The 23,297-nt window shown below is 38.8% G+C and overlaps 1 protein-coding gene and 1 long non-coding RNA gene across 2 annotated transcripts in view; one reads left to right on the forward strand and one right to left on the reverse strand.

The window, feature by feature from the left end:
• Positions 1 to 865, forward strand: part of LOC121376841 — a 13,207-nt gene extending 12,342 nt beyond the window's left edge. The window contains exon 3 of the long non-coding RNA XR_005958536.1: positions 730 to 865. This is a non-coding gene — a long non-coding RNA (uncharacterized LOC121376841). The remainder of the gene's footprint in view (positions 1 to 729) is intronic.
• LOC121376839 (TAF5-like RNA polymerase II p300/CBP-associated factor-associated factor 65 kDa subunit 5L) lies at positions 445 to 22,219 on the reverse strand. Its single transcript, XM_041504628.1, has 14 exons — positions 21,670 to 22,219; positions 19,128 to 19,279; positions 18,240 to 18,358; positions 16,582 to 16,711; positions 14,718 to 14,781; positions 13,436 to 13,490; positions 10,074 to 10,287; positions 8,711 to 8,893; positions 7,804 to 7,916; positions 6,366 to 6,447; positions 4,995 to 5,106; positions 3,792 to 3,960; positions 2,387 to 2,573; positions 445 to 897 (listed from the first exon to the last, which is right to left on the reverse strand). The coding sequence occupies exons 1-14, from the start codon at positions 21,781 to 21,783 to the stop codon at positions 780 to 782; spliced, it is 1,812 nt and encodes a 603-aa protein (XP_041360562.1). The 5' UTR covers positions 21,784 to 22,219; the 3' UTR covers positions 445 to 779.
• Positions 22,220 to 23,297: the final 1,078 nt, after the last annotated feature.

The raw sequence follows: 23,297 nt of genomic DNA on the forward strand, positions 1-23,297 counted from the left end.
TCATATATTCACATACGGTGGAGGCATAAGAACTTCGGGTGAGGAGACTGATTGAAACTGAGAATGCGACAACTACAGATGATTTTCCAGAAGTAAAAGGTCAGCACCACAGAATGGTGGAAATACATGGTGAAATTTTTTCAGGTCAGTCCATTTTGCCCAAATGTCGCCATCGTTTTTGCCCGAGTGAGAAGATTTGCTGCAGCACTGGAAGCAGGGGTGGGGGTGGGTGAGGGGTTTGGGGTTGGAGGGTGTGTGTGCAGTTGATGACCATTTCAAGACTTCCAGTCCTACTTTTGTTAGGAAATGGTATTCAACATTTGACTCTTTCAAGATCTCTGATCTTATCAGGAAAAGGAACCAAAGGTGGACTGTTTCGACTTTGTCAGGAAATGGTTTCACTTTTGACTGAAATGTTTTTACCAAGAGGAAAACTGTTTCAAAAACTGCAAGTCCCACTTTTGTTAGGAAATGGTACCAAGATTTGACTGTTTCAATCCCACTTTTGTCATAAATGTTATGGTACCAAAGGTTCGACTGCTTTAAGTGTGCCAATCTCACTTTTGTCAGGAATGGTACCAAGGTTTACTTGCTTCAAGACAGTCATTCCTACTTTTGTCAGGAAATGGTACCAAGGTTTGACTGCTTCAAGATTGTTCTTCCCAATTTTCTCAGGAAAATGGTACCAAAGGTTGACTGCTTCAAGATTGTTTTTCCCAATTTTCTCAGGAAAATGGTACCAAAGGTTGACTGTTTCAAGATTGCCGATCCCACTTTCGTCAGGAAATGGTACCCGTTGCTCTGAGGATGTTTTGTTTACTGAACTGAAGATGGACAACAGAGGCTGACTTCGTCGGGTAGGCACCAAGAAGTTCACGAGAAGTCGAACCATCACTCCTGATAAAACAAAAATAATAAAAAAAACTTAGTCTTACAAGCAATTATATAAAAATTGTTTGTCTTTTTTTGGTTAATTAATCAATGTTAAACAGCTACTAATTATATAAAATTGTACAGCCTGGTGATTGTAAATGTTTTTATTACCCACATGGTTAAAAATATCTTGGTACATATCAAAGTGATATGTCCCACTAGAACGCCAAGTGCGACGTATCACTTCGACACCATACGATGATATCATCGATTGGCGCACTACAACCGTATACAGGATCGTCAAGCAAACCACTTGAGTGATATAAATTAAGATCGATTATGGGTAATAAATAGGATATTAAACTTGCTAACATTTCATATCATGTTTATGTCCCTCGTGAAATAATTTTCAGTTGTCACTAAAGCTCATGAAAACTGAACATTATTATTTCACTCGGGACATAAACATGATACAAAATGGAAGCTTGTTTAATATCCCATAAATACTCCCTCCACAAAACAAACAATTCAATTATCCAGCAATAAAACTCCATCCATTGATACAACAGGTACGGTAATTGCCGATCGGGCTGTCGTTAAGTTTGAGAGTTTATCTCTAATTGGATATAAGCATAAAATCGAGCTGAAATGAAACGAAAAATGAAAGAGAACAGAAATAAAAAACAACTGAAAAAGGAATCCAACTGAACTACTGAACCAAAACTGAAAAACAGCAGAACTGGTTGGTGGGCCCAGCCAGTGCACCACGACTGGTATATCAAGGGCCGTGGTATGTGCTGTCCTGTCTGTGGGATGGTGCATATAAAGATCCCTTGCTGCTAATGGAAAAATGTAGCGGTTTTCCTCTTATAAGACTATTTTTCAAAACTACAAAATGTTCGACACCCAATAGTTGATGATGAATAAATCAATGTGCTCTAGTGGTAATGTTAACCAAAACAAACTTTAAGAACAGAACTGAATATGCACTGAACCTAAAATGAAAAAGAACAGATCTGGGGCCTAATTCACAAAGGTCTCTTAGGCTCTGCTAGACAACAAAGCATCCTCTTTGTAAATTTTTGTAAATCTTTTAGCATCATCAACAAGGATCTCCAAGAAAGGACAGGCATGCAGCCCATCTCTCTCTCTCGAGGTTAAATGCCGCAGATGGAAATGGATTAGACACGTCTGTAGAATGCCACCGACATCCATCCCAAGAGTGGTCATATGCTAACCCCTGGTGGGAAGATGAGGGGGAGAACCAAGGAGACCTGGAGAAGATCGGTGGAGCGGGAGATGAAGGCTCTTGGGTGGAGTTGGGGCCAGGTGACGAAGCTTGCAACAGACAGACATTGGCATTCTTTGGTGTCGGCCTTATATGTGACCGCACACGAAGAGGATTAAGTAAGTAAGTAAGTCTTTTAGCATTGCACTGCGAGATCGCCAAGTTGTGAGAGTTTAGTGAATTAGGCCCCAGACCATCAAATTACTGCAATACGACTGAACGTACGAGGCCGTGTTTGATGCGCCCCCTCTGCGAACGTCCCACAGCCAGATACACGAGTCAAGGCCCCCAGACGCAAGCACGGAACTGTCACTGCTGAAACTGAGCGCATAGATCGTGTCCGTGTGACCTCGTAACTCCTTGATCATGTTCCCTGATGACAAGTCCCACACTCGAACTCTCCTGTCTTCACCTGACATAAAACAAAACAACAACAAAAATTTATCTGTTCATTAAAGGAACAATCTTAAATTTAATTAAATTAAAAATTCTTTAAAAAAACCCAACATGCATTGCAATTAACATTCAACTGCCAAAAAAGAAAAGAAAAAAAGGTTTATTAGTCTAGGTTTTATTCTTTGTAAAAAATGAACCTAAACATGAAACTTTATACAGGAGTTAAATGCAGAGCTGTCGATGCTGCCGCCACTGGAAAGGTGATAGAGGATACTCCCCGAATGTCTTGTGATATCATAATTTATCACCATGAGTTGATAAAGTATGAATTTCGACCGGTACTGATAAATTATGATACCACAAGACATGAGGTTTTTTATCTTTTTATCATCCAAATCATCATTCTTTTCATTTGCGATAATTGTAAACAATGTCAGTAATGTGGGTTGAATGTCACTATATTTGACAGTGGTAGACTCGTTAACTAGCAGAACGACAGTGGCGTGACGTCACTAATGATAGGTTTAGCACTGACACATGTATACACAGTGTCGTAACAAAATACCGTCCACCTACATAGAGGATACTCTCCGAGTGTCTAATGATTAAACTTTGATCAACCAAGATTATAAGAAGCGATATCTCGTAAAAGAATATTGCAGGAAATATAGCAAATTATAGTGCCAGCGATATCTCCTACAAAAACCTTTAATGGATGATAAATAGCTTTATCTCACATTATGTTGTTGTCAAAACGAGACAAAAACTCTAATAATTAAATCTCATCTCACCCATGTCATCAATTCTCCTAGCGAGAGAAAAGGGAGATAACTGCATACATGCTGAATTCGTCAGCTGTCCGTTAAGTAAGAATTCCAGTTGGTACAGAATCGTGGTCATATTGTAGTAAACCCGACTTCACTGATCTATTTTAATATTAGAAAAACCTAACAGGAAAAAAGAGACAAGTGCATACTTGCCGAGTTCAGCAGCTATCCTTTATGTGACAATGTCAGCTAGTACAGACTCACAGCAACATTGTAATAACCTGACTTTTATTACCATAGTAACATCGAACAGGTGAGAAAGGGAGACAACTGCATACTTGCCGAGTTCAGCAGCTATCCTTTATGTGACAATGCCAGCTAGTACAGACTCACAGCGACATTGTAATAACCTGACTTTTATTACCATAGTAACATCGAACAGGTGAGAAAGGGAGACAACTGCGTACCTGCTGAAGCCAGCAGCTGTCCGTCGGGTGAGAACGCCACTGTCAGTACCGACCCGCGGTGACCCTGTAATAACCTCACTGACTTCCCTTCCTGCGTCGACCAGAGTCGGACCGTCTTGTCACCAGAACCTGTGGCAATGTAGTTACCATTCGGGTGGAATTTCACACACTGGAAACAAAAAACACAAATATTTAGTGATAACAAACATGTACTACCAGTTAAAGGCGTGGACCCTAGTTTCAACCCGTGAAAATGGACACTAAGTTTAGTTAGTCTACAAACCTGCAACACACATTTGGATAATGTTATAACAGAGAGAAGCTAAAGTCTGTGATGTTTAAACAGAGAAATAACGTCTAAAAATAACTAGAGATTGTCTCAATAATCATTACTTCACAGACGTACGTGTGTTGTTAGAATTATGAAAAATGCATTTTGAGGTATTACAAAAATCTGGATGACCAGAACTTCAGGTGTACGTAAATGAATATTGTAAATAATAAAATGTAAGTACTAATTTTAATGATTAAAAACGGCTTTAATAATGAAAAATATGTCATAGTGTTTGAAAACTAGGGTCTGTTACTTTAAAAGGTTTTGGGGTTTTTTAATCATTGGCTATTTGATGTCAAACATTTGGTAATTCTGACTTATAGTCTTCAGAGTAAACCTGCTACATTGTTCCATTAACAGTAAGGGATCTTTTATATGTACTTTCCCACAGACAGGATAGCACATGCCACAGCCTTTGATATACCAGCTATGGCGCACTGGTTGGAACAGGAAAAAACCCCAATCCCATAAGGTGTCCACCAAAAAGAGATTCGATTATCGACCAAAGCAGCCAGTGCTCCACGACTGGTATATCAAAGGCTGTGGTATGTGCTATCCTGTCTATGCGATGTACATATAAAATATCTCATGCTATTAATGGAAAAATGTAGTGGGTTTCCTCTCTAAATACTTATATGTCAGAATTACCAAATGGTTGACATCCAATAGCCAATGATTCATAAATCAATGTGGTCTAGTGGTGTTGTTAAACAAAAACTTTTACCGAACTCACAAAGTAATAAGGCCAATGGCCAGAAAGTAAGATGTTCCATATAGATCCTAACCTTAAATAACATCAAAATACCAACTATATCAATTATCTCCTTGCTGTTACATGCATACAGAAAACCATATGTAAAACGACTAACATCAACATCGTATGTGTGTCCGACAAACGATCGTAAAGGGTAAATCCTGTCTGTACACCACATCTTGGCTGTTCTGTCCTGAGAACAGCTCGCAAAGTAGCCACCGGTCAAACTAAAAAATACATGAAGATATATACCGGTTATTATCAAATAAAACCTAGAACTGAAAAACATATGAACACATTTAATGATTACTGTCCAATAAAACTAGAACAAGTCGCAAAGTAACCACCGGTCAAACTGAAAAACACATGAAGACGATTAATGATTACTGTCCAATAAAACTAGAACAAGTCGCAAAGTAACCACCGGTCAAACTGAAAAACACATGAAGACGAGTCAAACTGAAAAACACATGAAGACGATTAATGATTACTGTCCAATAAAACTAGAACAAGTCGCAAAGTAACCACCGGTCAAACTGAAAAACACATGAAGACATTTAATGATTACTGTCCAATAAAACTAGAACAAGTCGCAAAGTAACCATCGGTCAAACTGAAAAACACATGAAGATGATTAATGATTACTGTCCAATAAAACTAGAACAAGTCGCAAAGTAACCACCGGTCAAACTGAAAAACACATGAAGACGATTAATGACTACTGTCCAATAAAACTAGAGCAAGTCGCAAAGTAACCACCGGTCAAACTGAAAAACACATGAAGACGATTAATGATTACTGTCCAATAAAACTAGAACAAGTCGCAAAGTAACCACCGGTCAAACTGAAAAACACATGAAGACATTTAATGATTACTGTCCAATAAAACCTAGAACAAGTCGCAAAGTAACCACCGGTCAAACTGAAAAACATAAAGACGATTAATGATTACTCTGTCCAATAAAACCTAGAACAAGTCGCAAAGTAACCACCGGTCAAACTGAAAAACATGAAGACGATTAATGATTACTGTCCAATAAAACCTAGAACAAGTCACAAAGTAACTACCGGTCAAATTGAAAAACATGAAGACGTTTAATGATTACTGTCCAATAAAACATAGAACAAGTCATAAAGTAACCACCGGTCAAACTAAAAAACACATGAAGACGTTTAATGATTACTGTCCAATAAAACCTAGAACAAGTCACAAAGTAACCACCGGTCAAACTGAAAAACATGAAGACGTTTAATGATTACTGTCCAATAAAACCTAGAACAAGTCACAAAGTAACCACCGGTCAAACTGAAAAACACATGAAGACATATAAATAGAGATTACTATACAAGCTTGTGTATGCTGACACAATTTTTATCAAATCAGTACGACTCGTTAGTGAATAATTTGTTTATTATCCATATTACTATTATATTTTATCACTAAGGAAAGCGTCTAAATGTTTAAAATCTAACTAGAAGGACCTACCTGGCATCAACGTCCCACACTGGGTAGCTGTGCCCTCGATAACAGACCACGTTTGTGTGTGTGTTCATTTTCCACAGTCGCACTGAAAGAACAAGGAAAGACAAACACTTAGTTACTAAGTAGTAACAGTTGGTGTAGATATATGCTTCTCTCCGTGTGTCTACATATTCGATCATTCTACGGACATCTTACGGATAGGGAAATTCAGTAATTTTGCATCATGCTAGCAGGTGTTTTCTTCGTGGCAATAGCCAGAAGGAAGGTGGGGAACACATTTAAGACAATGACTGTGAAACAGACTATAGCTGAAAATACATCGTCTAATCAGCTGTAGTCTGGGCAGCCATGATGAGTGTTGTGTTCGGTGTCACTCGGAGGGAAATTTGAAATACGCTCCGATGTTTATGTTAATAGATAAAATAAAACATTGATTTCATTTATGGATTTACCGGCCTCGGTGGCGTCGTGGCAGGCCATCGGTCTACAGGCTGGTAGGTACTGGGTTCGGATCCCAGTCGAGGCATGGGATTTTTAATCGAGATACCGACTCCAAACCCTGAGTGAGTGCTCCGCAAGGCTCAATGGGTAGGTGTAAACCACTTGCACCGACCAGTGATCCATAACTGGTTCAACAAAGGCCATGGTTTGTGCTATCCTGCCTGTGGGAAGCGCAGATAAAAGATCCCTTGCTGCTAATCGGAAAGAGTAGCCCATGTTGTGGCGACAGCGGGTTTCCTCTCAAAATCTGTGTGGTCCTTAACCATATGTCTGACACCATATAACCGTAAATAAAATGTGTTGAGTGCGTCGTTAAATAAAACACTTCTTTCATTTATGGATTCATAAATTACTATAAGGTATGTATGGCAGCTTTTATATAAAAATGTGTAAGCTCTTATCTGATATACAGCCTCGACCTGTGCTAAATAATCACTTTGATCTAGCCATTATAGGCTGGCAAAAGTGTTCAGTATTTTATTCAGGGAAAGTGTTATCTATTACCTTTATACATGTCTTTATAAGCAAAATGTGTTGTTTTGACACTTTGTTTTTAATTAATAAGATTAATGTTATTTGTTTACCTCTCAAAAAATATTGTTGTTATTAGAAGAAGAAGAAATAAATAGTGAAAACATTTCTAAATTTAAAAAAGTAAATAAACAAAATGTCTTAGTAAATAGTAGAAATTAGTTTATTATCTTATTTTTATTTAATTAATTTTCTATTTATTTACTGTTTTACTCCCCTCCCACCCATTATAAAAGTTCCACCGGATGTTTATAAATAGGAAAGTCTTCTTTAATGTCCACAAATTAAAGTTTTTCTCTCTGACTTAGTCACTTTGAATTTAGTTGTTTGATGAATACCAACGTAAGTTTTTGAGACACGGTTTATTCCGATGCTTGTAGACGTCAGGTTGTAACTGAAATAATCTCACCTGTGGTATCTTCTGAACAGGACAGCATGAACTGGGAGTCCGGGGTGAAACACGTCTTGTACACAGACCCGTTGTGAGATCTCAATGTGACTGTCTCGTTCTCCTGACGCTGGCTGCAATATCAAAACGGCACATATAAAGAGGCACAAATTCAGAATTTTTTGCAGAGGGAAGAGGTGGGGGTTCATAAACAACTAATTAAATGAAAACTATGAGTGCCTATTCATTCATCACTAGAACTAAGCGGGGGGACCCCCCTCTGGATCTGCACCTGTATAAAAGATACACAACACAACTGAAATATCAAAACACCACATGTAAAACACAGACATACTCGAACACGACTCCTAAAAGTTGTTTTGTTATAAAAACCGTTCACACTTCTTTACTTTGAATCTGTGCCGTTATGTTATATTGATACACTTGTTGAAGCTAGCTTTGTTGCCCTGCTTTCACCGTAATACCCTAAAACAAGAATCTCCACTGGCCTAGAGCAAATGATCTTGCCGTCTAATTTGCCAAATTCGAGCTCTGCTATGAAGGGAGAAGCAAGGAAGGAAGGTAATGTTTTATTTAACGATGCACTCAACACATTTTATTTAAGGTTATATGGCCGCAAACATATGGTTAAGAACCACAGATACTGAGAGAGGAAACCGCTTTTGTCACTTCATGGGCTCACATTTTTTCGATTATCAGCAAGGAATCTTTTATATGCACCATCCCAAGCAGGATAGTACATACCGCGGCCTTTGATATACCAGTTGTGGAGTACTGGCTGGCACGAGAAATAAGCCAATGGGCCCAGCGATGGGAATCGATCCTAGATCGATCGCTCATCAGGCGAGCACTACTATAATTAACCTAATATCCCTTCCCTGCTGTACACCGTTTTCTTTCACCTCACCTCTCTGGCCAACTGGCATCCTCCTGCAAAATGTCGTCAACGGCAAGACGTAAGCGGCGAGAGTCGCCATCGCTCGGTTCCGTCTGGAGGTGACCGGGAAGCAAACTCCACAGCATGATACTCGAGTCTTCGAATGCGGCGCTCAGCAGGCCATTGTCCGGGGAGATAGACGCACTGCACAGTCTGAAACAACAAACTGGCACACTTAGAGGAGAGTGTAGGGGAGATAGTCGCACTGCACAGTCTGAAACAAGATACTGTCACATTTAGAGGAGAGTGTAGGGGAGATAGTCGCACTGCACAGTCTGAAACAAGATACTGGCACACTTAGAGGAGAGTGTAGGGGAGATAGATGCACTGCCCAGTCTGAAACAAGATACTGACACACTTAGAGGAGAGTGTAGGGGAGATAGACGCACTGCACAGTCTGAAACAAGATACTGGCACACTTAGAGGAGAGTGTAGGGGAGATAGACGAACTGCACAGTCTGAAACAAGCACATAGTGTAGGGGAGATAGACACTGCACAGTCTGAAACAAGATACTGGCACACTTAGAGGAGAGTGTAGGGGAGATAGACGAACTGCACAGTCTGAAACAAGATACTGACACACTTAGAGGAGAGTGTAGGGGAGATAGACGCACTGCACAGTCTGAAACAAGATACTGACACACTTAGAGGAGAGTGTAGGGGAGATAGACGCACTGCACAGTCTGAAACAAGATACTGGCACACTTAGAGGAGAGTGTAGGGGAGATAGACGCACTGCACAGTCTGAAACAAGATACTGGCACACTTAGAGGAGAGTGTAGGGGAGATAGTCGCACTGCACAGTCTGAAACAAGAAACTGGCACACTTAGAGGAGAGTGTAGGGGAGATAGACGAACTGCCCAGTCTGAAACAAGATACTGGCACACTTAGAAGAGAGGGTATCACGCCTGGTTTTCTCTTAACACAGGTGTTTGAAGGTACTGTCCGGATCAATTTTGAGATATATAGTATTACAGAGTATTTTCTTGAAAATTATTAAAATGTGGTTAAGTATCAAGCTGTATTCCTTTTTTTATACTAGGGAATTTACTACAAGTTATTTATTTCTGAGCCAACTGTTTTCTAAATTGCACACACACAAAAATTGGGGGGGGGGGGGGGTTATTTCCAAAACACTGTTATTTTTGTTATTATGTCAAACCAAACTCAAATTAGTTACACCCCTGTTACACGTTGATGAATGTGTAGAAACAAATGGATACCAGAAACAGTGGACCCTCCTAGTAACTGTTACTCACCTGATATGCAGACCCTCCCTGTAACTGCTACTCACCCCTGTTACACGGACCCTCCCTGTAACAGCTACTCACCCCTGATACGCGTTGATGAATGTGTAGAAACAAATAGACGCCAGACACGGCGGACCCTCCCTGATCTTCTTGATGCACTGCTGCAGCACAGGGAGGCTCACCTCACTCAAACCGGGGGATGGTGTGCTGGGTTTGGGGGGTTCCTCCACAGTAAGAACCTCCCCCTGCTTCGCGTGACTCTTGAGTTCAACATCCACACTGGTCTCCGTGCGAACTGAAAACAACAACACGACGTACACAAACATCCGATCATTGGCGGAATTGGATGACAGGGCTACATGTGGGTGAAAAGAACATTTCGCCAAATCATCTATCTAAAATTCAGGGCAGGATTTAGCTCAGTGGGTTGAGCGCTCGATTAAGGTACTGTGTCGCAGGATTGAACCACTTTGGTGGATCCATTCAACTGATTGGGTTTTTCTCCTTTCAACCAGTGCACCACAACTGGTCAAATGCCGTGGTATGTGCTTTCCTGTCTGTGGGAAAATGCATATAAAAAATCTCTTGCTGCATTAGAAAAAATTTAGCAGGTTTCCTCTGACGACTGCGAGTCAGAATTACAAAACGTTTGACATCCAATAGCTGATGACAGGCCTTTCCCCAGGATTTTTTTAAGGCGCTTACATATTTAGCATCATTATAACACAAAAATCAAGCCAAAAGAAGTGGGGTAGTGAGTTGAAAACAGTTAAGTGTTTGTCTTCAATCCATCAAATCATGTTGGGGTTGTTTTTGTGTGGGAGGGGGGGGGGCTTTTTAAAAATAAAAAAACCCCATCAATTCCCCACCCCCAACAACTTCATAATTTGCGTCATGTTGTTGTTGTTGATTTCAGCGTCGTGTTAAATGCTTGTTGTGATTTCTGCTTGTAAAATACCTAAGCTAAGAATGCTGACTTCACAGTATATTCCATTTATAAAAAAAACTACCAAAAAAACCCCAAAACGTTAATAAAATAAAATTTTACTTTAAAAAAAAAATCCAGCTAACTTATTAAATGTCATCTCACAGTTTAACAAATATATATCTAGCATTATCTAACAAATATGATTATTGTAAACTAATTCAGTGCACATTTAACTGCAATTTGTATAAATACTGCATGCACATTTCCCGCGATCGCGATCTCAGTGCGTGCTCTCGACCATAGGTACACAATTAACAAAGACAAAGGAAATAACGAAACTGCAGTTAGGTATTCATTGATGCAAACAACTATTGTTTTTCTACACATTTACATCAAGATTTACTCCTGTGTAATCGTATTGTTCATGTCCGCAACGATATCTCTTGACACGTGGGTGTCAGCTGACTCTGAAGCGTGACGTATATTACGCCGAGAGCTTTCCTCAGTTCAGCCAACAAACGTTTTTCCTAACGTTCGCGAACTACTTGATTGGTGTCCGTCGTGTCCATTTGGTTTAACGTGAAGCGCACAAAACAGTGTAGCGAACGTTTTGTTTCCGCTCGGTCTGGCTGAACTCAGCCCTTGGGATAGCCAACATGTCGTTCGGCCCTGAACTGGCATGTGTATTCAAATTGACATGCATTGTCGGTTTGTTTTTATTACTTTGGTTCAAAGACTTTACAAAATTAAAATAGCAAGTTACATATCTTCCAGACATTGAATCGCCGTCACATTGCTGTCATACATGTCGAATGCATGCGTTAAAATTAAATAACCATGATTATTAAAATTAGCAAACATCATAAGGCATACGCTGTATTCTGGATAACACCGTTTCTCGTTACCCGTCGCCAGATCGCTATTATGCTAATTGAATATTTGGTATTATTATGTTTGAGGTGTCGAATAGATTATGTAACCGTTTGTTCACATCAGAAGATAGAAAATGACGTTACGGATCACAGCTCCATTGTTTTGTATACATGTTACAAATTAAGCCGACACGGTCCTGCAGTTAAGGCGCTTACCAGACATGAAGGCGCTTACTTGGCTGGCTAAGGGAGCACGGGCCGTGTCGGCTTATCGCTCTAGGGAAACCCCTGGATGATTAACATATCAATGTGCTCTAGTGGTGTTGTTAAACAAAACAAACAAACTTTAAATAAATGTGTGTTAATTTTGACCCTAGTTGAAACTGTATCTCTGAACGGAATTACTGAATATTAAAACTGCTTTATTGTGTACTAATTAGCAGTTTTTTTTATCTTTCAGTGGAGTCTCCAGTGAGAGATAAAAACCGAATTAGGTGAGATGGCTCAAATCTGTAAACCAAGCACCTCATACAGCAGTTCTAACATCTAAGTGAAATCCCGTCCCTGTATTCCCATTACATCTGTAAGGTTTTCTTGTATCTGTTGTGCAGCAGTGTTTGCAGTTCTTGTTATAGGGTGTATACTACCAACTCAAATCCCATAGACGACAATAGTAACATATGTGGCTAAAACTCCTACCTGCAACGTATCAATCGACATAAACGCCACGGATATAAATACTACCACCCCTTACACTTAAAGTGAATCAGAAAAAAATGGGGGTCAACTGCTCGTTTCTGAGATAACGGGTAGCGTCTATGACTACCCTAGTTTCGCACAAAATTAGAGTACTTTTTTTTACAGGTACCCCAAACATGTTTCAAGCACAAGGCTACTTGACACATTGGTACTAGATGAAATAAAATTGCACATTTTTTTTACCCAGATGAAACTATTATTTTTTACAACCAACACACTCACATTTATAACCAATCACAGGACTTGTGGTGTTCACTTCTCTATCAAAAGTTGGGTGCACCTCGAACTTTGACCCAGCCGGAAGTTATTTGGTTTAGTACTACCTATAGTAATACCCCGTTCTCACTTGAATGATTTACTACGTGAATTCCGTGCGACTACCAAATCATACAGGGCCTACAGGAGTCACACAGCAGTATTGTGATGATTCGCACAGGTTGTCGGGGTGTCGTGTGTAATTCGAACTGGTTGCATGCCGGTGCAAGTTTTTTCAAATGTTAAAAATTTAAATTTCCATACGACTGTCGCACGGTTCGCACTGGTTGCATGTAAGTTGCACATCAGTCGCACGGCAGTATGATAGGTCGCATGGGAGTCTGAAGGGAGCCAAGCCATGCGACTCCCAGCAGAGCCCCTGCGACTCCCGCATGACATCCATCAGACTGCCGTGCAATGGTTGTGCAACCTGTGCGAATCCCATGTGAGCCTGGTGCAGAAAGGCAGTCACACAAATGAGGCTGCATTGGAAAAAAACTAGGTAATTCATACGGGAATCACACGGCTGTACGATTTTTTAGTCGTACCACAGTTGTACCAAAAATCGTTCACGTGAGAAATGGGCTTTAAACATTTGAAGGAAAAACAAAACAAATAACACATCTCACCATCAACCTTCAAGTGCTGGTTAAAAATCTGCAGCATTATTTGGTTATCCTTGTTCTGTAAACCAAAAGAAAACCATAAATTAAACATGATCAGTCGTGAAGTAAACACGCTTTAATATACATGTGTTACAATACAATTTAATCATCCTTCACAAAGAAAATTGTGAGATTGATAAATAATCATGTTCACATCAAAGTGCTTTACATTGCAATTATCCATCACAAACAAAATCTATTTCTGAGATTGCTAGTGAAGATTCACCACTAAATAATACTGTTCACACCAAAGTGCTTTACATTGCAATTATCCATCACAAACAAAATCTATTTCTGAGATTGCTAGTGAAGATTCACCACTAAATAATACTGTTCACACCAAAGTGCTTTACATTGCAATTATCCATCACAAACAAAATCTATTTCTGAGATTGCTAGTGAAGATTCACCACTAAATAATACTGTTCACACCAAAGTGCTTTACATTGTAATTATCCATCACAAACAAAATCTATTTCTGAGATTGCTAGTGTAGATTCACCACTAAATAATACTGTTCACACCAAAGTGCTTTACATTGCAATTATCCATCACAAACAAAATCTATTTCTGAGATTGCTAGTGAAGATTCACCACTAAATAATACTGTTCACACCAAAGTGCTTTACATTGTAATTATCCATCACAAACAAAATCTATTTCTGAGATTGCTAGTGAAGATTCACCACTAAATAATACTGTTCACACCAAAGTGCTTTACATTGCAGTTATCCATCACAAACAAAATCCATGTCATCCATCCATTATCATGTCAACATATGTCACTGGTGTTCACTGTTAGGACTGATTGAACAAATGAATGAATGAATGAATGTTTAACGACACCCCAGCATGAAAAATACATCGGCTATTGGATGTCAAACTGTGGTAAATGTAAACAGTAAATGATGAACTACATCAATATAAAAATTCAAAAGTTAAAACTGAACGAACATGCCAAATAAAATAACACTTCAACGTTAAATTAAATCAGTTGCCATACCATCATTTTGGCAAACATTTTGGTTGCAATGTACCATGCTGTTGTCATCATCTATGGGCATACACTGATCGCTACATGACACCAACAGGGGCACGATGATTGATCCCCATTTATGATATATAATGGCATGGTAAGATGGTATATATTTTTGTTTTTTAAGTCAAGACACAGAATTGAAAATAGTAAAAATGAAACGTCCAAACCCTAGACAGCATGAATAACATCTAAGAGACGACTTGGTACCTGGAGATGTCTCATTAAGTAGGCCATAGCGCCGTCACTCAGGAATACCGGGAACCGGTGATCTCTGTACGAAAAACACAAAATATTCACGTACACAAAACAAAAATATAATAATACAAATGTAATATAAAAAAATAACAAGCATTCTGAGAGAGCTGCTAAGCAATACATGTCCCCTACCGGGACCAACAAATTTTTGTATCTCCTAATTTTAAGGGCCATAACTCTGTCAAAAATGGAAAAAACAAGGCTGTGAAAGTCAAACTTTATCTGTAACAGTACATGATATAGCTATACAAAAAATTTCAGCTCAGTATCTGGAGGCATTGTGACGAAAATATCGGGGAAATATGTGGGATGGACAGACAACAGAACTAGAGCACATTGATGAATTAATCATCAACTGTTGGATGTCAAACATTATTGATATGTTTGGACACAAAGTCTTATAGGAAACACACTGCCTTTTGTGTTTTCCATTAGCAGCACTGTCGGCGGACACATTGGGCTATTTCTTGTTCCAGCCAGTGCACCACGACTAGTATATCAAAGGCTGTGGTATGTACTAGCCTGTCTGTGGGATGGTGCATATAAAAGATCCCTTGCTGCTAATCGAAAAAGAGTAGCCCATAAAGTGGCGACAGCAGGTTTCCTCTCTTAATATCTGCGTGGTCCTTAACCATATGCCATATAACCATAGCTAAAATGTGTTGAGTGCATCATTAAACCAAACATTTCTTTCTTTCTTACCATGAGCGGCAAGAGATCTTTTATATGCACTTTCCCACAGACATTTTATGGTTCTCTGGTTGGGAGGAAAAAACGCCATCACAGAATGGGTCCATTGACATGGTTCATACAGACCTGGTGAACAGAAATTCCAGTACTTTTCAAGTATATTTTTCAGTTTTTCAAGTAGTCTTTGGCACAATGTTACAAGCAATTTAACACACACACATCACTAGTTAACTACAGCTGACCGTTTTTCAGCAGACGACTGGTTACCTGTCTCGCTCATAAACCGGTTCAACTATTAGTAATGCACTGTTTCCAGTAGACAGTCTACTTTAATCTTCACACTGTGGTGCATATAGCAAGCGCAACAAGGACTTGTATGCCAGTCTATCTATATCGGCAGCAACACATATCACTTCCGGGTTTTGATTACGACAAATACCTGAGAAATACGTCAGCAAATACTTATTATTTTTTCCAGATTTTAATATAGTAAGAGAGACATTCTGCTTGTAAAAAAAACTCAAGTACATTTCGGCAATTTTCAAGTAGTTTTTAATGAAATTCCAGTACTTTTCCAGGACCTTTTCTGAATTTGCAAAATTCCAGTACTTTTCAAGTACTACGTCAAAATTCCAGTACTTTTCAAGTACTACGTCAAAATTCCAGTACTTTTCAAGTAGTACGTCAAAATTCAAGGACTTTTCCAGGCCCGTGCGAACCCTGAGGTGATTCGATCCTACGACGCAAGCACCTCAAGCAAGCACTCTACCAACTGAGCTAGATCTTGCCCCTCTAACTCTGTTACAAGAAAGAAGTTTGTTTTTATAATGACACCACTAGAGCACATTGATCGGCTATTGGGTGTCAAACATTTCGTAATTTTGATGTATGGTCTGAGCAAGGAAACCTGCTACATGTTTCCATTAGAAGCAAGAGATCTTTTATATGCATCATCCCACAGACATGATAACACATACCACGGCCTTTGATATACCAGTCATGATGCACTGGCTGGAACGAGAAATAGCCCAATGGCCTCATCAACGGGGATCGATCCTAAACCGACCACGCATCAAGGAGGCAATTTACCACTGGGCTACTAACTCTGTTACAAAGTGAAACCAACCTGAAATCTGAGACGTCTTTACACGAGAGCACGTCCGTCTTGGAGTCGAGACGTTTCAGCAGTTTGATGATCATTCGGTGGTCGTCGTCGTCTTTAAACAGAGCGATGTGGCGGTCGTGGAACTTGTGAGCTGCGACACAAACAGACAAATCAGATAAAAATGTTTTAAATAGCCAGAGTCAATTAACACATTTTCATATATACAAATAACATAAAAGTTAGAAAAAATATCACCAGGGCCCAGACTGTACATGCAATATATGACATCATTTCGTCCTCTTCTTTTAGTTGTGATTGAATTTTTTTTTAGATGACCCTTGCTATTCATAAACAAATTTACAATAATAATATGGATAATAAAGAAATTATAACACTCGAGAGTGTGTCATACTGATTTTACGAAACTCATGTCAGGGTTTATGTATTATCCTCACTCTCGCTCAGGCAATAAAAAAATCCTGACACTCGTTTCGTAAAATCAGTATGACACACAAGCTCGTATAATAATCTCTATTTCTGGTCATTCTACTTTAGCAGTTCAACATGTTAAAGTTTGTTTTATTTAATAAAACCACTATAGTGATTTCCCTAGAAATTTGGCAAGGCATGGTAGACCAAACACTTTTCGGGCATTTTCACCATTTTCGGGACGCTTGTTTTTCATTAAAAATACACAAAAATTTATTGAAATAAACATTAATGTAATTTATGTGCCTGCTTTAATAAATGAATAGCAAAAGATATAAAAGGCATATTTTATTAATTAATAATACCTTTTGGGGTGTTTTACAAAGGCAATTTTAGAATTATTGAAAAAGAGTTGTTTAATCTCAGGGCAGCATGGTGCTGATTAGGGCAAGATGGTGCTAGACTATTGAGGCATGGTGCTGCACCGTGATAAAACAAGTTAGGAAAAATACTACACTACAGCACTAATCATTGGCTATTGGATGTCAAACATTTGGTAATTTTTATATGTAGTCTTACAGAGGAAACCCGTTATATTTTTCCATTAGTAGCAAGGGATCTTTTATATGCACCATCCTACAGACAGGATAGTACATGCCACGGCCATTGATAAACCAGTCGTTATGCACAGGCTAAAACAAGAAATAGCCCAATGGGTCCACCAATGGGGATCGATCCTAGACAGACCGTGTATCAGGTGGACGCTTTACCACTGGGCTACCGTCTACGTCCCACCCTTAGTTCAACCGGCTGGTAGTTGATGTGAATTTAAAGCAGTGTAAGTGTCACAAGAACAGAATGATGGTACGTGATTGTGCCTAACAATGATGTACACACATTTATCCCATAACTTACCCATGATATCCATGTCATAAATCCATGTAATAATTTTAGTGTATTAACCCGGTTAATAATGGTATGCAAATTTACACGGTCTTTATGATTACTGATGGCGGCGACTTTAGTACTGTGATTTACTAAAACAAATTATTAAAATGTTATTTTAGAAGTGCTATAGGATAAATAGAATTCACTACTCGTATTTTGTTAACCGTGTCTAGTTAATCCGCAGAGCCTCGACAAATACCAATTAACAAAGGCTCAGTTGATATTTTCCATATTAACAAATAGTCATGAGGAATCCTCTATATACAAATATACTAAAATGTTGATGTGAACATGATACATACCAGGAGTGCGGTGCCCATTACAAAGCATCTCGAGATACACGTGGACAAACACTGGGTACAGAAGACTTTGTAGATGTCTGCTGTACGGCTCAACGGCGTCGCTGATGAAATTCTTCAGTCTTAGGAGAAAAATATAAATTAAATTAACTTCATTATACAACAGGTTGTCAATGATCATCAACATTTTTATGAGCATATAAAGCATTTGATTTTATGCCATCGACCTCCATCTACCTTCAGATACAAATAAACAAATTGGTAGAAAACTTGGATCATTTTCTCTCCCTATGTGGTACAGCGCTAGCTCGATGCGCGGTTGGTGTGGGATCGATCCCCGTCAGTGGGCATTGGGCTATTTCTCGTTCCAGCCAGTGCACCACAACATGTATGTACCACCCTGTCTGTGGGATGGTGCATATAAAAAGATTCCTTTCTGCTAATCGAAAAAGAGTAGCCCATAAAGTGGCGACAGCGGGTTTCCTCTCTCAATATCTGTGTAGTCCTGAACCATATGTCTAATGCCATATAACCATAAATAAAATGGTTGAGTGTGTTGTTAAATCAAACATTTCTTTCTTTCTCTCCGTATGTATTACAGTAATACAGTTGATAATTTTCACTAGCCCAGACCAAAAGGTACACTAATCCGGGACCATGGGCTAGTAACCGTGTCAAACCTTTTCGTAACTTTTATGTAACCCATTTTTGGTCTACACATAAATAAATGCATGATAAAGGTGCACAATAAAATAGAAACAATATATGAAAAAAAAAAAAAATTGCAATAGGCCTACATGGATTCATTTTGGCAAGTATCGGAGTTAGCTCTCGAAGGCTAAACATGTCACAGGATTATGGGGTGTTGTAAATATTCCTGTCGATTCCTACCTTGTGAACTGCTGGTCACAGGCAGTTGCATCACCCGAGATACTGCTGTATGACAACATGTTCTCTATGTTCGTGGCATTCGTCTGGGACCTCAAGGTCATCTCGGAAATATTTTGAACCATTTTCACATTTTTGGAATGAATATCAAGGTCCTGCAAAATAATTATTTTAATATTATTACAATGAATACCAAATTACATGTACATGCATTATGTAACATGAGCAGTAAGTTTATATAAATATGACTTCATAACTTATATATATTAATATCCAACATTATAAATTTTATTAGAGGTTTAGATTGCTTACAAATGTCATGTTTATAGCAATGTGTATCCTACTAACAGGAAATGACTGATCAAAGTTTTTAAAAGTTAAAGTTTGTTTTGTTTAACGACACCACTAGAGCACATTGATTTATTAATGATTGGCTATTGGATGTGAAATGACTGATCAATGTGCCAGCTCAGTTTTGTCAAACTAACTTGTTACCAACAGTATTGTTTGTCTTTTCATTTCAGAACTAAAAAATATAAAATGTTTCCTTATAATTACTTGTTATTGTTTACATATAAACATTCCAATGGGTAGTCACAATTTGTAATGTTTCACCAAAACAAACATACAATGCAGTTAACTGACTGGGATACACTGTTTATCATGTAGATCTAGAAGTCTGTTTTGAACGATTAATCATCTTGTGCACAAAAATAATCTTTACCTTTTTTTTAAATATTATATATTTTATTATATGTTCAAAAAGTACTGTCTAAACAAATGTGTTGTTACATCAACTGTCTACGATGTTAAACATTTTTTCAAATGCCCTATTTTAAAACCGGACGTTTTTTCTGGACTCAAACTTAACGCCAACAATGCTGTAGTTGTGATATGAATTGCCATTGGTTAGGGGCTTGAAAACATGTACAGATGTGTGTATCGCCAATTGTCGAAGAAAACCGTACGAAATTGAAAACCGTATTATTTTACTTCTGGGTATTTTGTAATGTCTGTGTATGTTCGATCATTGACACGACAACAACTTCTTGTTAAGGAAGTACACTTAAAACAAATTTCCTTTAAAATGCAGAAAAAAGGTAAGAATAAGATTTATGCATAATGAAATGTATTATTACAGTTAATTTGTACTCTGGAATCTTACTGAATGCAATGCAAATGCATGCCTAAACAGCAACAGGTGCACGATGGAATCCACACAACTAAACACATCTGCTAGCACTGCTGATTGAGTAATGACTGATCACTTCCGGATAGCTGCTTTCAGGTCACGTGACTGTTTTCACAGGAAAATCATAGTATGGGTTTTGATAATGCTTTTAAAATGACGTTTTCTTACCACCTGGTGCAATTCTTAACGGAACACAGATAACTTGTGAGTATGTACTTACCTTTTTATTTCTAAATTGAACAAGGTAAACATTAATGTCGTTAAATTGATAGCCTGACATGGCTGAGCATGCACACCAGCCATTTCCTCTTAGTCGTACGGTTTTCGATTAAACGATGATACATGTAACAATTATGAATAGGCATTAGTTTGACCCGTACCCCACTTTCAATGGGTTATAGCTAAAACGGAACCGTGCAAAAATGGCACCAAGCGAAAACGGAACCAAATTGGACAAAATGGAACCTACGTTGGCAAAAACGACACCAAAATTTATGGCTAAAACGGCACCATAATTGAATTTTATTTGAAGAATAGTAAATAAGACAAAAAAACCCAACAAAACAACTTAACTCAAATGAAAAGTTATTTATTAAAAGAAAAAATAAATGTTTTTGTGTCACTTCTGATAGTTGCACAAACAATCTTCAGGTCAGGTAAATTTATTTACGTGCTTCCATCAGATAACTGTTCAAGCACACTCCCATTGGGAGCCGCCTCTGACAAGAGCCAGACGCCAATCTTGCTGAGGAGAGCTCTTGTTAACTTTTATTTTTCTCAATAAAATAAGTCAAAACAAAGAGACCACCGGAAGTTGGAAGAAAACGTGAGCTGTGTAAGCATTTCTTAATTTTTACACATTCAATAAGGAGTCAAAGACAACACTTTTCCTTGTTGTATTGTTCCTGTATTGTTTAATACGTAATATTTGTAGTAACATTACATAAACAGTGTGGCCAGTCTACGTCATCAAAAGGGAAAGACTTCCGAATTCACCCCCCCCCCCCCCAACCCCTATTCATCGCTCTGAACCATAACCCTAATCCTGAAATTAAAAATAAGATAAGTTATATATATTTATATATGGTGCCGTTTTAGCCATGATAGGTTCCGTTTTCACCAACAAAAATGGTTCCGTTTTCGCCAAAGATAATGGTTCCGTTTTAGCCTGTACCCCTTAAAAAATTAAAGGCCTTTGAGTCAATGGTTATTTTTAGGGATAGTTAGGGTTAGACTTTAGGGCCTTTGATATAGAGGGGTACAGGTCGAACTTTTTCCATTTTATCAATGATCATGATAATGATGAATGAAATTTTCCAATTTTCACAATTGTCTGAGAGCAATTACGCCTACCATAAACTGTCTTCTCTTTAAATAGTGATTGACCGATGACTGAATCTGTTCATCTTTTACTCGCTTCATCTTGAAGTAACTATGTTGACGTGTAGATGACAAAACATCACGCATGTTGACAAATTTTGTCGAAGTGCAAAGCGTGCGCGGCCATGACACTTCCGTTGTAAGGGCCGATAACTTTGAATTGGTATAAAAGTTATTCACAGACCGAATCTCTAATTTAAGCCAAACTATAGATCTATGTCGTACAACTATTAAATTTTGTTTCTAAAAGTGGCAGAAATCCAGATCCTACCACACAATGCCATGGTGTCTCACTCTATTTGGGGACCAGACAACTCGGACCCATGGACAACTCGGCCCCGAGTTATTGATACGGGTTCATTGATACTTGCGGAAAGCGGCTATATGTCGAAATCAGATTTTCAAGTAGCAGAATTGAACAGTTTATCCTAGTATTTCTCAATCAATACAGTATTTATATGCCAAAGCAGTAAAATTACGACATGTGCAGACCAATTTCTGTTACATCAAAATGACTGCCGAAACGTGCTACATGGCCTCAGATTACAGTTATCTTCCCATTTGGTTGTCGAAAATCCGGAAGTTTCACCGCGCAAGTAGTCTGCTGTTTGACTGTGATTATTTCATGGCAGACAGCTATGAAGTGGCAACTGTTGGACTGAAGTGACAGGGGATAGCATGTAGTTTGTAAACATGTGTAACTTGTTGACATTGAAGACTTGTTTGTGGTAATTCCGGCCCATGCAAAAGTAGTGCTTTTTGTGTAAAATGGGTGTACTCCGGCCTGGTTTAGAGGGTGTGTCTGTTTAAACCAATATGCTGGGAGAAAGAGCTGGACAACAGGGGTTGTCCTTTTCAGGGTATGTGTCCCCCATGCAGGCAAAGGTACATACAAAACTTCACGGGCCTGCTGATATTAATAAAAATATTATAGCCACTAAGGCTATATAGAAACATATAGCGAAATTAATTGTGGTCTGAGGCCACATGCAAGAGTACATAAAAAAAACCGGGAAGCAGAACGAGAAAGTACATTTTTTATTCGACCACCTACATATATTTTATAATACAGAATCACCAAAAGAACATAGAAAGATGTGATAAAAGTCAGTGGGCAACAGGGGCGTAGAGTTTCCCACAGGCTGATAAAAAATCTAGACGTCGACACGCCACCAGCTGTGTACCGTCCCCACAGTTGAAAGAGTTTGCCCTGTACATCTACAAAGGCCTTCCTCTGTCGCCGTCGCATCTTCCTCTCCGACACGAACCGGCATATCAGCGGAATCAGCCTGGCCTGGTTGTGCAGCATTGGGATCAGCTTGTAAAAGGGAGGGGCTGTTCCGAGGACATTACTTTAAGCAAAGTGGAAAATAGTGCGTGCGTATTAATTTCGCGACATAATATATACTCACCAGTATTACAGGTGCGGTGTTGCCATCGTGAACAAACGTCGCAGCGTAATGCATGTTGTCTGGGTCGAACTTCATTGGAACAAAAGGAACACGGATATGTCGGCATTTTGTTGGAAAGTGATATTAGAAAGGAAGGAAGGAAGGAAGGAAACTGGGTTTAACGTGCCCCTATCCACAAAGGTTCAGGCA

Source organism: Gigantopelta aegis, chromosome 7 (genome assembly GCF_016097555.1).
Source record: "Gigantopelta aegis isolate Gae_Host chromosome 7, Gae_host_genome, whole genome shotgun sequence".
In the NCBI taxonomy this organism is placed as follows: Eukaryota; Metazoa; Mollusca; class Gastropoda; order Neomphalida; family Peltospiridae; genus Gigantopelta; species Gigantopelta aegis.